We start from the raw sequence: 13905 nt of genomic DNA on the forward strand, positions 1-13905 counted from the left end.
GTGTCTTACTCTGTTTCCTAAAAGGAACACCCACTAATTCCAAACCCTCCCTGGTGAGGGAGTACCATATGGAAGTTAGATCCGCTGATTGTTAGAGCTGTCTCTACCTACTTGGATTTTCTGATGTGGTCATCTCCATTTTTCAGCATCACAGAGCACATAGACTTTGCCACACCTATACAGCAGCCAGCAATGGAACCACTGTGCAATGGCAATCTCCCCACAAGCATGCACACCCTCGACCACTTACATGGAGTGTCCAACAGAGCCAGCCTGCACTACACGGGTGAGAGCCAGCTAACAGAGGTGAGTATTCAGCCTTGTTCGGACTGTTGAAATGTTGGCACAGTTTTGATGTGGCCAGGGCTCTTTTTGCTCACTTGCTCTCTCTTTCTTTCTGTCTTTCTTTCTGTCTGTCTTCTGTCTTTCTTTCTTTCTTTATTTATTTATTTCTGTCTGTCTGTCTGTCTTTCTGTCTGTCTGTCTTTCTGTCTTTCTTTCTTTCTTTTTTTCTGTCTTTCTTTCTGTATGTCTGTCTGTCTTTCTGTCTGTCTTTCTGTTTTTCTTTCTTTCTTTCTTTCTGTCTGTCTGTCTGTCTTTCTTTCTTTCTTTCTTGGCCCTGAATTGTGTGGCTTTTGGCTGAGCCCAATTCTTTTCAGTCCCTAGGACAGAGCTGTGATGACTGCTTTATGTGTCTATAACTTTTATTACATGGGAGAGGGCCATGGGCTGTCAGTCACCTGAAGAGTATCTTTCATAGATTGGCTCCAAGCAGATGCACAGCAGGGTCCCAGGAAAGTATTCTGATGTATGCTCCACCACCCATCTCAGAAGCACCAGCAGCATCCACATCCGGCCTCATTTTAGCCCTGTCACCTGCCATCTCCTTCTGTTCCAGGTACTGCAGAATCTCGGCAAAGACCAGTATCCACAGCAGTCACTTGAACAGATCGGCACCCGAATCGCCAAGGTGTTGGAAAAAGTAAGTCTCCCAAGTGACTAGTAGATTGTTGGACTACTAAGACTTCTTAGTTGGTTCCCACATGTGTCTTGCGCCTTCTACCTATGACTAGCAAGACCAGAGGCCCAGGGTGAAGTACCCCACTCAGGCTATCTCGGTCACTTTCATAGCTTCTCCATCACCACTTTCCCTCTCTTCCACCCGTCTTTGCCTTCTGGGATGAGGCATGCCCATCAGCAGTGTCTTCCTTTCCTTCCTCTGCCTGGGGTGGAGAGGTGCTGTTGGGAGCTCTGGGAACCTGGCCCAGGAAGTGAGGCCGAGCAACACTGCTGGCAGGAAATACCTTGTAAAGTAGCTTTTCTCCTGCAGTCCTGAAGCACATTTGCAGTGCTGCTTCCCAACAGCTTCAGGGACAGGGGCTCAAAAATCTCTCCTCTGAGAGATGACTTTCTTTTCTCCCTTAAGAAGGAGGGTACATTTTAATTTGATTATTTTGTAGCTAAGAATCTCTCTGGTGCTGTCTGATATTGAAGAGGTTATTTTATAACAGTGATTAAGAAAAGCAAGTCACTTGAGTGGTGGATATGACAGATGGTAGCAACAGCTGCCTTCCTTTGAGTATCACACGTGGAATTGTCCCATTCGTAGTGAAAGTGGGCACGGATGTGATCTACAGACCCAAATGTGAAGAGTAAGAAGTAAAGAATTGCAAAACGTGCTTGAGATCAACATAGAAGACATGGGAAGTAGAGGCAGAGGCGGCTCAGATAGCCATGTCCCGGTATGTGCACAGAAGTAAGTCCTCCACCTGACAGGAAGGCAGACAGACTCGGGCCGCCACAACAGGGGCCGCAGTGACCCAGACTCGAGGCCGCCACACAGGGGCAGCAAGGCCCAGCAGAAACCACGCAGCAGAGCGGTCCTGCAGGGGTCAAAAACATGGTTTAGTCTAGCCTTCTTGGCATGAATTTAAAAAATAACATGAAACAACTGACTTTATGAATCAAGGTCACAGAGCAAAAGTAAAAATGCAGGAAGAGGTTAGCACAGGGTGAGAACAGGACTCTCACCCTGAACGTCAGCGAACAGAGGAGACAGTGATAGACTGGGGAAAAAGGGAGGTACAGGAAGGAAAAAAATGAAAGAGATAACCAAAAAGAATAGAAGAAAACATGACAGGATAAAATTAAATAAGACTTAGCAAGTTCTCATTTTTCTGTAAAACATGTCTAATTAAAATGGCATGTTGTATGACAAAGAACTGATTCAAAAGAGGTTAGCAATGATGCTTATCTAAGCAAATTAATTCTGTTTTAATAAACAAGAGAGAATCTTGTGACTTATCTCCTGGCACAGCAGTTCAGTCTCCAGGAGAGATCACCCCACTTCAGAACAACTCCATCCTGCACAGGAGAAGATGCTTCTGAATTACTATTGGTCCTACATAAAGCAGGTGTCCACAGATCTTTGTATTCATTTAGAGACACAAACAGACCACAGTGTGAGTGTTGAGCTCACTGAGAACAGGGCTAGAGCCCAGAGATCTGCTGGTCTAGAGGACGACGAGGAGCCCAGGCCTGATGGCTGACAGGAGGACAATGAGGAGCCAGAGCTCATGGTGGGGTCTGGAGGGCAATAAGGAGCCCACAGCTGGTAGAACTGAGCCTTGACCCCCACTGTGAGCAGCAAGTCTGGAAGAACAGGTTAGCTAGGCTTGGGCGAGCTAGAGAATGAGATTGTTGCAAAGTAGGGGGGGATTTGAAGGAGAAGCAATGGCATATCCAAAAAGAATCCCAAGTGAAAAGAAATTATTTCCAGATGAAGACAATAGAAGACACAAGCAAGCGTGCTGGATAATAACCAAGGAAGACAGAACACAAACAGGATCATTCTTTTCATCAAAAGGAGGCAGAGCTACATGTGGAGAACCACAGGCTTGCAAGCATTCTGGGCTACATAGTGAGTTTCAAGGCCAACGTGAACTAGACAGTAAGTCCTTGTTTCAAAAATACAAACCAGAAGCACCACCCCCAATACAGAAAATGCCAAAAAAAAAAAAAAAAATTTAAATAAGAAATAAAGTAAAAGTTAAAAAGCTAGCTATAAAAGAAAGAAAAAGACCCATTACCCATTTAATAGGAGTCCTAAAAAAAGAATCAAAGCAAATATTAAATTTATAATTTATAAAAACATTCCTCAAGAAAAAAGTTTGAAACTGTATTTTGAAAAGGCAAATCCTCTAGGCCAGCCAGAGCTACGTAGAAAGATCCTATCTCAGTAAGTAAATAAACTACATAAAGAGAGCCTGTCTAATAAATAATATAATTAATAGAATAAAATAATTTAAAAAGCTAAAATAAAAAACTTCCATCTACTTTTGGAGTTTAAGATAGCCAATTCTAAAATATATTCTGTTAGCATATATTTTTAATTACTAGCTAGTTTCTCTACCTCTCTCTTGTGTGTTTGTGTGTGTGTGTATTTTGAGTGCAGACATGTACACCATACCTGTGTAGATGTTAGCAGCAACTTTCTTCAGGAATTGACTTCTGCTACCTTGTGGGGTCTTGGGGTCAAACTTAGGTATTCAGTTCTGTGCACAGTGCCTCTTCCTACTGAGCCATCTCACCTATCTCTAAAAGTATTCAGAATAGAATCATGTTGCTGGATTTGCAACAAAGACTCAATTCCAAAAGTGAAAAAAATAAAATTTTTAGGAAAAAAAAAACTATGAGCCTTGAGCTACCTAGTTGAGGATGAATATAAACTCCACATGCAAATGGTGATGAGCTTGCAGAGACTGTTGCTGCCATACACCCCGTCTGATAGATTGTGTTCTGGACAACCTCGATGACGATAGCAGCATTGGTAAGAAGGGACTAGTGTCAAGCATGGTGTCTGCCTGCACAGCTAAGATGCTCAATGGAAACCCTGCCATCCTCTGAAAATACAGGTATTGCCACAGCTGGTCAAAAAATAGACTGGGTAGGGGATATATAAAAGGTAAGAACAGTGTACTGATTAATTAATTTGAAGATCTTATGCTTATGTAGAAGAAGGAAGGAATGTGAAGAAAAATAAGAAGCCATCACATTGCTTGCAAAAGAAAGTGGCAAGCCCGGAATTCTGTACCAGTGTAAGCACCCTTCAGAAGCTAAAGAAAAATGAAGATGTGTTCAGTTGATCAAAAAACTGAGGGACTTCTCCACTAGTATATCTAAACTGAAATAAAATGTAAAGGGAGATCTGTAGAAAAATATCTTAGGTAGAAATATGATATGCAAGAAATGAACACCAACAGTTAAGATGGAAATGCACAATGAATATTCAAAAACAATGACTGTGGTACCTGAGCAACTCACTCTTGTAACCATATAATACACAACAGCAGTTCCCTAGGGACTGAATGGGGGTTTAGAGTACCACAGCTTTACTGGTGTCAATCAGAGTGTAAGAGTTAATGATTTACATGTTTTTAAAATGTATGTTTTAAGTCAATAGGCTAACTACTAAAATTATTTTAAGATACATTTTAGTAGAAAGAAAATGCAATAGCGTAAAAGTATCTGATTAAATTCAAGGAAGTCAAGAAAGGTAAGCGCACAGAAAGCATCAAACATAATAATACAGACACAGATGAGTCGGGAGGTGACAGATGCATCGGGAAGTGGGTTCAAAGACAGACATGTAAGTCACATGTGCATTGGCTTTTAAACCCAGCCATGTGCTACTTAGAAGAGACACTTAAATATTTGAATATGGAAAAGTTGAAAGTACAGATAGGAAAAATGACATCATGCAAAGGGACAAAAAGAATTACTTATCACTGAGTACTTATATCAAGGAGACATTGAGATAAAAAAGCGTTAATGGAGTTAAAGTGGTATTTTATAAAAATAAAGGAATCTACAGTAAACTGGGACCATAACCCTCAAAAGATGTCTATGTCTGAATTCCCAGAGTCTATGAAAGTTACCTTAGATTAGAGGGGGTATTAGCAGGTAAGATTTTCAGAATTGAGAGATGGAAAGGTTTTCCTAGTTTATATAGGAAGACTTCATGCACCCACAGGTAGTCTTCCATGAGGGAGATAGAGGAGCCTGTGCTACCATGACCACAGGGACATAGGTAGAAGTGATGTGATCCCAAAGAGTGCTGACCACCACCAGAGGCCACAGGAGGCAGGAGATAATCCTCCTCTCAGTCCTGTGTGGGGAGCTCAGCCCTGCTGATCACAGATTTGTGGTAATACTGATCTAGGATTCTTGTCCCCAGTACTGTACAAATAACACATTTCTGTTTCATTAAATTACTAACTTGAGGTCATTTGGTACAGCCATAGGGAATCTAACCAATTCAATGTAGATGAGCCCTATTAACTGTATCTAATTCACATAGCTCCGAAATATATACCGTGACTTACCTTTAAAAAAAAATTAGTAGCCATACTTCCCATCTAGGTAGATGTTAATACACACTACATAATAACTGTAAAATGAGCAGAAAATGAACATTGTAGCACTTGACCCATGTGACCGAGGTGAAACAGCATCATGTCTAGCAGCGACAGGGCCATGTTCTCAAGTGCTTAAGAAAAAGGGGGGTCATGTATTGATTGACCGAAAAACAAAAAAAAGAACTTCAACATCAACAGCATTCCGAAGTTTGGATCACTTAGATATTAGGGTTAACTAAGTAGTAAAAATATTTAAAATGGGGGGGCTTTTCATTTAGATATGAAGAAATTTTAAACTTATAAAAAATTTCTAAAACTGAGGGAAAATATAAAACAATGTTGAAAGATATAACAAATGGAAAAATACAGCCATATTCCCGAATGTAAAGTCCCTAAAGCCTAAGAACGTTCGTTCTTCCTAAGTTTAATTCATGATTTTAGCACTAACGATAAAAGTGCTGTGTTTTTCCCCAGCAGCAGACAGGCTAATTGTAAGTTTATCCATAAGAGTGAACAATGAAGAATTACCAGGCAGACTGTGAAAAAGAACAGTTGGAGAAGAGGAGGATTTAACCTCATATTAAACATACATGAAGTCCTTAATTAAAACTGTTTAATAGTGGTGCATGAATACGCAGACTGATGAGAAAGGACAGAAAGCTAATTGCATGTGGCAGCTTAACATATAAAGGCACCCCCTCCCCAGTGCAGAGAAATACATGTTTTATACTGGGTAGGAAAAATGTAAAATTAAATCCATTCCTTACACATACACGAAGATAAATATTAAGTGGATCAGAGACTTAAACTCATCTAAAAGCAGATCTCATGTAAGTACAAATAGAATGTAGGGTCTTTGTGTGACCGGATGTTTTGTGTGGCAAACATTTCCAGATTGACTGGGAATTCACATGCAGTAATGGGAAGAGGTTAACAAATTACATAAGCATTAAAAGCTAACATTCACATGACACTATAATAGAGTGGATGGGCAGATGCGCACCTAGGAGCTATGGTTTCAAATGCACAAGAGGGAAAGCGTTTTTAAACTTCGTTTCTAAGGGCGCTCCTAAAAGGAAGAAAAAGTTGGTATCTCTTGGCTTAGCATAAATGTAACAGAAGAAAGGGTTAATGAAGGAGCAGGGAAAAATGATGGAAATATTCAGAAGGGTCAGAAACTATAAAGTATTCCATTTAAACGACTGTACGGAGGGGTGGTGAGTCAGACAAACCCACAGGCTCGGGAGCCGTCTGGCCAGAGAGAGAAACTGATGCTCTCTGGGAGAAGAGAGGGTTCCTGGTCTCAGCACTCTCAGCAGTTCTCTGGCAAACTCGAACAACAAAGCACAAGGACAGGAAGCTAAGACAGAAGCCATGGGAAAGTTTGAGATGATCTTGCCAACTATGGAGGCAAGAATTTGAGCTCTCAATCACCATTGAAGTCAGGGGCTTCTGATAAATATCCCAGGATTTCATTTGGACCATTTGAAGATTTGTGCCTTTAAGAAGGACCCAATCAGAGAGGAGCCTTTGCACCTGTGGTGTAGAAGCCAAAACTCAGCTCCTGGTCATTGAATTAAGCAGGCCAGCTCTTACACACCATGTGAGAAGACAGAAGTTCTCATAAAAAAGAAGATAACCTTGGGTCCAGCACATACCACCAAGCCTGATGGCCTGAGTTTGCCCCCCAGGTCCCACATGGTAGGCGGAGAGAACCAAGGCCTTCAAGCTGCTCTCCGACTCCCACATGAGTGGTGCAAGCATATGTGGCATGCATATGACACATTAATTAAATCGTGAACAAATGAATGGATGAATAAATGCGAAGAAAATTGAGGACCCCAGTATCAAGTGGAATATTTTCAAGTATGAATATTAAATCTTATAATAAAATTTGTCATTTGAAAAAACGAAGATCAACTCATCTTGAGCTTCTGTGGTACTGTAGACAAAGGTCAGCCCCTCCACTAAATCATAGTAGGTATCCATGGGAAAGGAGAGACTGTGGACGTAGACCTGCAGATGATCTAGGCTCTGGAGTTAAGACAAGGATTTTAAAAAATCTCAGTAATCAGTATACTCAAGAAGACAGAAGGAAAGTAGAATATGATTGGAAAAATTTCTCTAGAGAATTGGAATCTGTGAGAAAAAATTAAATGGACTTTGGGGGACTGAGAATCATAAAAACTGAAACTAAGAACTTACTGCATAGTCTTAAAATGAGACCAAACAATGGAAGCCCAGAAGTCAGGTGATGTTTCACCAGCACCAAGACTGTTCTCTGTGACAAATGGCATTAAGGAGATGGTATATCCACATGGGGAAAGCTGAAGCTCAACTCTTAAATATAGCTGGACTCAGAATGGTTCAAAGGTCAAAACTACGTGATTCTTGGGAGAATCCATGGAACACTGATGCTGGGCTTGGCAAGGGTTCTTGGTTGTGACACTAGGAGCACAGGAGTCAGAACAATAAAAGAGAGACTAGGCTCCACCATGACTAAAAGATTTTGGTGTGTCACTGACACAGGAAGCAGGCTGTGAAATGAGAGGCAATACTGTCAAATCATCCATCTGATAACGTAATATCCAAAGCATATCAAAAAGTTCTACCATTCTGATGTGGGAAGTCCTTCTGTGTATGTGTTGTTTTTATTGGTTAATGAATAAAGAAGCTGCTTTCGGCCAATGGCTTAACAGAATATAGCCAGGCTGGAAGATATATATATAGAGAGAGAGAGTAGGCGGAGTCAAGGAGAAGCTTTGTAGCCCCTTCAGAGACAGATGCTGGAGGGAACCTTGCCAGTAAGCCACAGCCATGTGGTGATCAGAGATTAATAGAAATGTGTTGAATTAAGATGTAAGAGTGATCCAATAAGAAGTTAACACTAATAGGCCAAGCAATGATTTAATTAACACAGTTTTTGTGTGGTTATTTCAGAGCTGAGCAGCCAGGAACAAACAAGCGGCCTTCCTACAACACCATTCAATAATAAATACTGAAAATTTAACCTAAAAATGTGCACAGGGTTTAAGTAACCATTTCTGCAGTGTTAAGATGCAATGGATAAAATCATGAGAAAAGTGTTGTGCATTACTAGTCAGAGAAAGGCAAACTCTAACCAAAGTGTGTAGTTGATTTTTTTTTCCTCTTTGGTGACCCACCACCCAGCTTCCAAATAAATGCAGACTTAATCGTACTTATGAATGCCTGGCCTTTACTTGGCTTGTTTTTAACCAGCTTTTCCAACTTAAATTATCCTGTTTCTCTTTAACTATGCTTTGCCTCTGGGCTTTTGCCTTCTTTATTCTATATATATTTCTTTCCTTCTTACTTCATGGTTGGCTGGGTGGCTGGGTGGCTGGGTGGCTGGTGGCTGGGTGGATGGTGGCTGGTAGCTGGCTCCTGGGTCCTCTCCTTCTTTTCTCACTTCTCTTTGTTCTTTTGAGTCTAGAGTTCTCCTTCTATTTATTCCCTCTGCCTGGCAGCCCTGCCTGTCCCTCTCCTGCCTAGATATTGGCTGTTCAGCTCTTCATTAGACCAATCATGTTTTAATCAAGCAAAGTAACACAACTTTACAGAATTAAATGAACATAAAAAATGCAACAATTTTTGCATCAGATATTTCAAAGCACAAACAAATGCAATACATCTTAAACTAATATTCCACAATAGAAGTGGCCTCACTTCCTTTAGGAAAGATGATAAAATGAAATGTTAGTAAGGATGAAGAAGAATTGTAAACCTTGTATGCTGTTGGTATGAACAAAATCTTACTGTTGCTGTGGAGGGGGGGAGTATCATAGGTCTTCTTAAAGATAGACGTGCCTAGGGAATCAGCAACTTCACTTCTTGGTACATACTAGAATCAATTGAAAGCATCATTTCAAGGAAATACTTGTACACTCATGTTTGACTGTTCTCTATGTAGCCAAATAGTAGGATCAGTATAAATGCCTGTCTAAAGATGAGTGGACAAAGGAAATGTATATAAATACAATGACTCAGCCGTTAAAAAGGAAGGGATTTCTGCCACATTCTATGATGTATGTAAATCACAAGAAGTTTTGCTACCTAAGCCTGTTATAAAAAGTCAAATCCAGAATGTTTCCACTTAAGTATCAGAACACTCACACTCATATGCAGACAGTGTAGTACAGTGATGGTTGCCTGCCAGAGACCAGGAGGAAGGAGCTGCTGTTTAACACAGTTTGGGTGTGCAGATGAAACAGTCCTGAAGATTGATTGTGCACAGTGTGAGTGCTTTAGCACTGCCAAACTGTACATTGAGAAATAATGTTCATCCTAAATTTTAGGAAGTCAGAATAGACAGTGGAACATGAGATTAGTTGTAGGAGTGGAAATGAGTCACATTAAGATGGGTAATTAGAAAATATTCAACCTGAAGAATAAAGAGGTGAAGGAATTTAAAGGGAGTTCACATAAGGACTTAAAAGACAAGAGACACATCTAACAAAAGAACAAACAACAGCAAAGAGTTCAGCATAATCCAGGAAAAAGAGAGGACAGTGCAGAAGCAACATTCGAGAAAGAAGTAAGAGCTAAGCATTTTCTAACAATGATGAAGGATATTATTCTATAGAATCAAGAAAGTTTGAGGCCCAAAGAATTGTTTGTTATGTTATCATCGTAATGACTATAGACAAAAGACTAAATAAAATCTTCGAAGTCAGAGAAAAGGGTGTCACTTTCAAATAAACCACAGCCAACTTCTTCACAGGAAAGTCACACTAGAATGCAAAGGAATCTCAGCTACTAAAGGAAAACCCTAGACTTCCATCTTCTGCAGATACCTCACGCAATGAAGGCCCTTCAGTGTGTGCAGGGTGAGCAAAGATGGGTAAATGGAGGCACAAAAACAGAAGAGGCCCCAGATGACCATAGTACTCAGTGTGAAAGTGTGTTGTGAGTAGATGACCATTAAAGTTAAGGAGCCCACTGTACCTCATGTAGTCCCTGAAGGGCAACTCGAGGTGAGTTATGAATGTCGCTGTCAAAGCTGAAAACAGTACAACTATCCGGATAGCATAGGTAATCTTGATATCCTTAGAGTAGGATAGTGAAGATGTTCAGAACACAAAAGCATGAACTGCACAGGAAGAAATTTAAAAACTAGACTTAAACAAAAATTAAAACCTCTCTTCAATACATATTTCAGAAAAGAGACTAGCCACTGTAGAGCCAGATAATCACAACTCCTGTATCTGGCACAGGACTGAACTCAGCAATTATAAAGAATACAAATGCAAACCAAAACCCAAAGGAATCACATTTATAAATGTAGGTTTAAAAGGAAAAAGATGAATGGCAAATGTTGGAGAGGGTGTAGCCAGCTGCCAGTGACGTAATCACTTTGTCAGTAGGGTGGCAGCTTGTTATAACTTAAATCTCCACGGCTCAGTAATCTTACTGCTATACATTTATCAAAAAGATATGAAAACATATATCCACAGAAGTACTCATTAAGAATGTGCACAGAAGCTTTATCCACATTCACCAATGAAATTGGAACAGTGGAGGAATGGGCAACAGACACTGTTGTGTTCGTGACTAGATACTATTCAGCACAGCAGAGCCAACATCCACAAAATTCAAAAGTATGCTAATGAAGTTGGAGGTGGGGAAATAGCTCATCTAATAAAGTGTTTGCCATCCATATTAGTCAGGGTTCTCTAGAGGAACAGAATTGATAGAATGTGTGCCTCTGTATTGGGGGTGGGGAGAGAATTAAAGAAGAATCTTTTAGATTGGCTTTCAGGCTATGACCGAGGTCACCCAAGTATGCTGTCTCATACATTCCCAGAGACATTGTCTGTTCACAAGCCTGAATGTCTCAGAAATCCCTATCTAGCACTAGGGCCTGCAGAGTTTCTGGAGAACTGCTGGTCATGAATCTGTATCAGAAGCCCAGAGACGCTGTTTCTAATGTCTAAAGAAATGCTGCTGCAGTAGGGTAGATGGGCGTGCCAGCAAGACTGGAGGAAATCAGGGAAAAGGCAGGTTTCTTCTTCTGTGTTTGTTTATGTGGGCTGCCAACAGAAGGTGCTGCTCTCATTTGGCATAGTTCTTCCTTCTTCAAATAATCTAATCAAGCCGGGCGGTGGTGGCGCACGCCTTTAATCCCAGCACTCGGGAGGCAGAGGCAGGCGGATCTCTGAGTTCGAGGCCAGCCTGGTCTACAAGAGCTAGTTCCAGGACAGGCTCTAGAAACTACAGGGAAACCCTGTCTTGAAAAAAAAAAAGAAAAAAAACAAATAATCTAATCAAGAAAGTTCTTTGCAAAAGTAGTCAGAAGCTAGCATTTTAGTTGGTTCTAGAGCCAGTCATCAGCCATCACACCATGAAAACATGAGACATGAGTTTGGTCCCCAGAACTTATATTTAAAAAGCCAGGCGTGGCAGCACATGTTTGTAATCCAGTGCTGGGGCGAGGTTGGGGAGGGCAGAGACAAGCTCCATGGGACTCATAGGCTGCCTGATAGCCTGCTTGATGAGATACATGTCAGAGAGAAACTGTCTTAGATAAACAAGGCGGGTACCTGAGAAATGACACCAGTTAACCTCTGGTCTCCATGCACATCACGTGTGTATCTCCTCCTTGAATGTACATACACCACCCACCTGAACTCTCTCTCTCTCCCTCCCTCCCTCCCTCCTTCTCTCCCTCCCTCCCTCCCTCCCTCCCTCCTTCTCTCCCCCCTCCCTCCCTCCCTCCTTCTCTCTCTCTCTCCTTCTCTCATCTCTCGCGCTCTCATCTCTCCTTCTCTCATCTCTCGCGCTCTCATCTCTCCTTCTCTCTCTCTCTCTCTCTCACACACACACACACACACACATGGGTTGGGGCAATTCATAATGTGTGGTTCCAGCTCTGTGAGATTCTAGAAGATGCAAGCTAGAGTCTGTGGGATTCTAGACACATCATAAACTAGGTTTATCATGACTGTTATGATAGAAGCTAGGCTGCTTCCTGGGGACAGTGTAGAAAGGGAAGCAGCATGAAAGCACTTTCTGGATTGTTGGGTATTTAAGTAATTGTCAAGGCTGAACATTACACTTAAGATCCATATTTTTCTCTATGTGAATTATGCTTTGATTCTTTAAAAATAAAGTTTAGATAAACCACCAAAAGATGTGTAGACTATCAAAGATGGAAGGATTGGATATATGTTACCCGCAGACTCCAACTAAAAGTCTCTAGCAGGGTCTTTTCAGGCCAAAGGGAAATAAACGGTCAAGAGTGAGAGCGCAAATATGCACGAAACAGCAAAGAGCACCTAACCAAATCAGTACTGGGTGTAAATAGAAATAAGGCTATATGGATGAATAGACAAACCCCTCTGAAGTAATTTAGCTCATGACTATAGGAGTGTACAGGCAAGAGATAGTTACGTCTCTTGACCACCTAAACTGGTCAGTCCAGTTCAACACTTCTTTCACATAGCTTGGGTGGCTTTGTGGCCTCACCAGAAGGGTGTGGTACAGGAAAGGCAGTGAGCTGCAACACAGCAGCAGGTGTGTATAAGTGAGCTCCACAGAAGATCATCTTCTGCCTGTTCCCTTCTCTACCAATGTCCAAAAGAACAAACAAATCACATGATCCATTGTAACTTAGGTCTCAAGTCCCATTTAAGGCATTTTCATGTTTTATTATAGTTACCTAATCCAGGTACAGTTCACCAACCAGGGTCATTTTCACTATAAGCTCTGTTGCCTGTTACCACCCGTTATTAGGTTTTCATGGATGAAGAGCTAAAACATTAATCCAACATTGCTTTCATTGTAGGTTCACAGACTAAAGTCCTGAGCTCTGAATTGGTAGCCTTCTGTAGTACTCAGACTTCAGGGTACACCAGAGTCATAATCTTGTTAAAACATAATGATGGATCCATGTGGTCCTTCCCCATATTCCATAAGTCTGGGATCAAGCTTGAGATTTTTGTTGCTACTATATTCTCAGATAATACTACTGGTCTAAGGACCCCACTCGGAAGCCAGTACCTTAGCATAGGGCTGAGAGAAGAGCAGGTGTGGTGTGCTTCCTTTCTGATGACCATTACAAAGCATAACAAAGACCTCTCTGTGTTCTCTTGCCTTCAACTTTTAGGATAGTTATTACCCATTAGTATTCTTCAAGTGCCCATCAGTAATTATCTCCTTGGGGAATTATTGAGTTTGCATTGCCATTAATTATCACCAATTGCCAACAGATGACATTAATTAGACTCCACTCTAGGTTCAGATCAATAAGCATCATCAGACCCTCAACACTCAGCTGAGCTTTCCACACAGTGCTCAGATGCCTCAGCACAGGCCCCCTCTGTGCCACCACGCGTGCACCACGCTGCCGCCGTCACCCTGCATCATGTACTAGGTTGCCACGTGGTCCTGTTGGACCTTGTGAGATGGTACAGGGGAGTTCTCTCTCCATGTGCCCCATTTCACAGGTGCAGAGTCCATGCCATCTGGT

At 41.4% G+C, this 13905-nt stretch overlaps 1 protein-coding gene across 1 annotated transcript in view; it reads left to right on the forward strand.

The window, feature by feature from the left end:
* Positions 1-13905, forward strand: part of Ttc17 (tetratricopeptide repeat domain 17) — a 117554-nt gene that overhangs the window by 89893 nt on the left and 13756 nt on the right. Inside the window, 2 exon segments of the mRNA XM_038329916.2 lie at positions 147-306; positions 899-982. Coding sequence (XP_038185844.1) covers positions 147-306; positions 899-982 — 244 coding nt within the window.

This window comes from Arvicola amphibius, chromosome 5, assembly GCF_903992535.2.
Source record: "Arvicola amphibius chromosome 5, mArvAmp1.2, whole genome shotgun sequence".
Lineage (NCBI taxonomy): Eukaryota > Metazoa > Chordata > Mammalia > Rodentia > Cricetidae > Arvicola > Arvicola amphibius.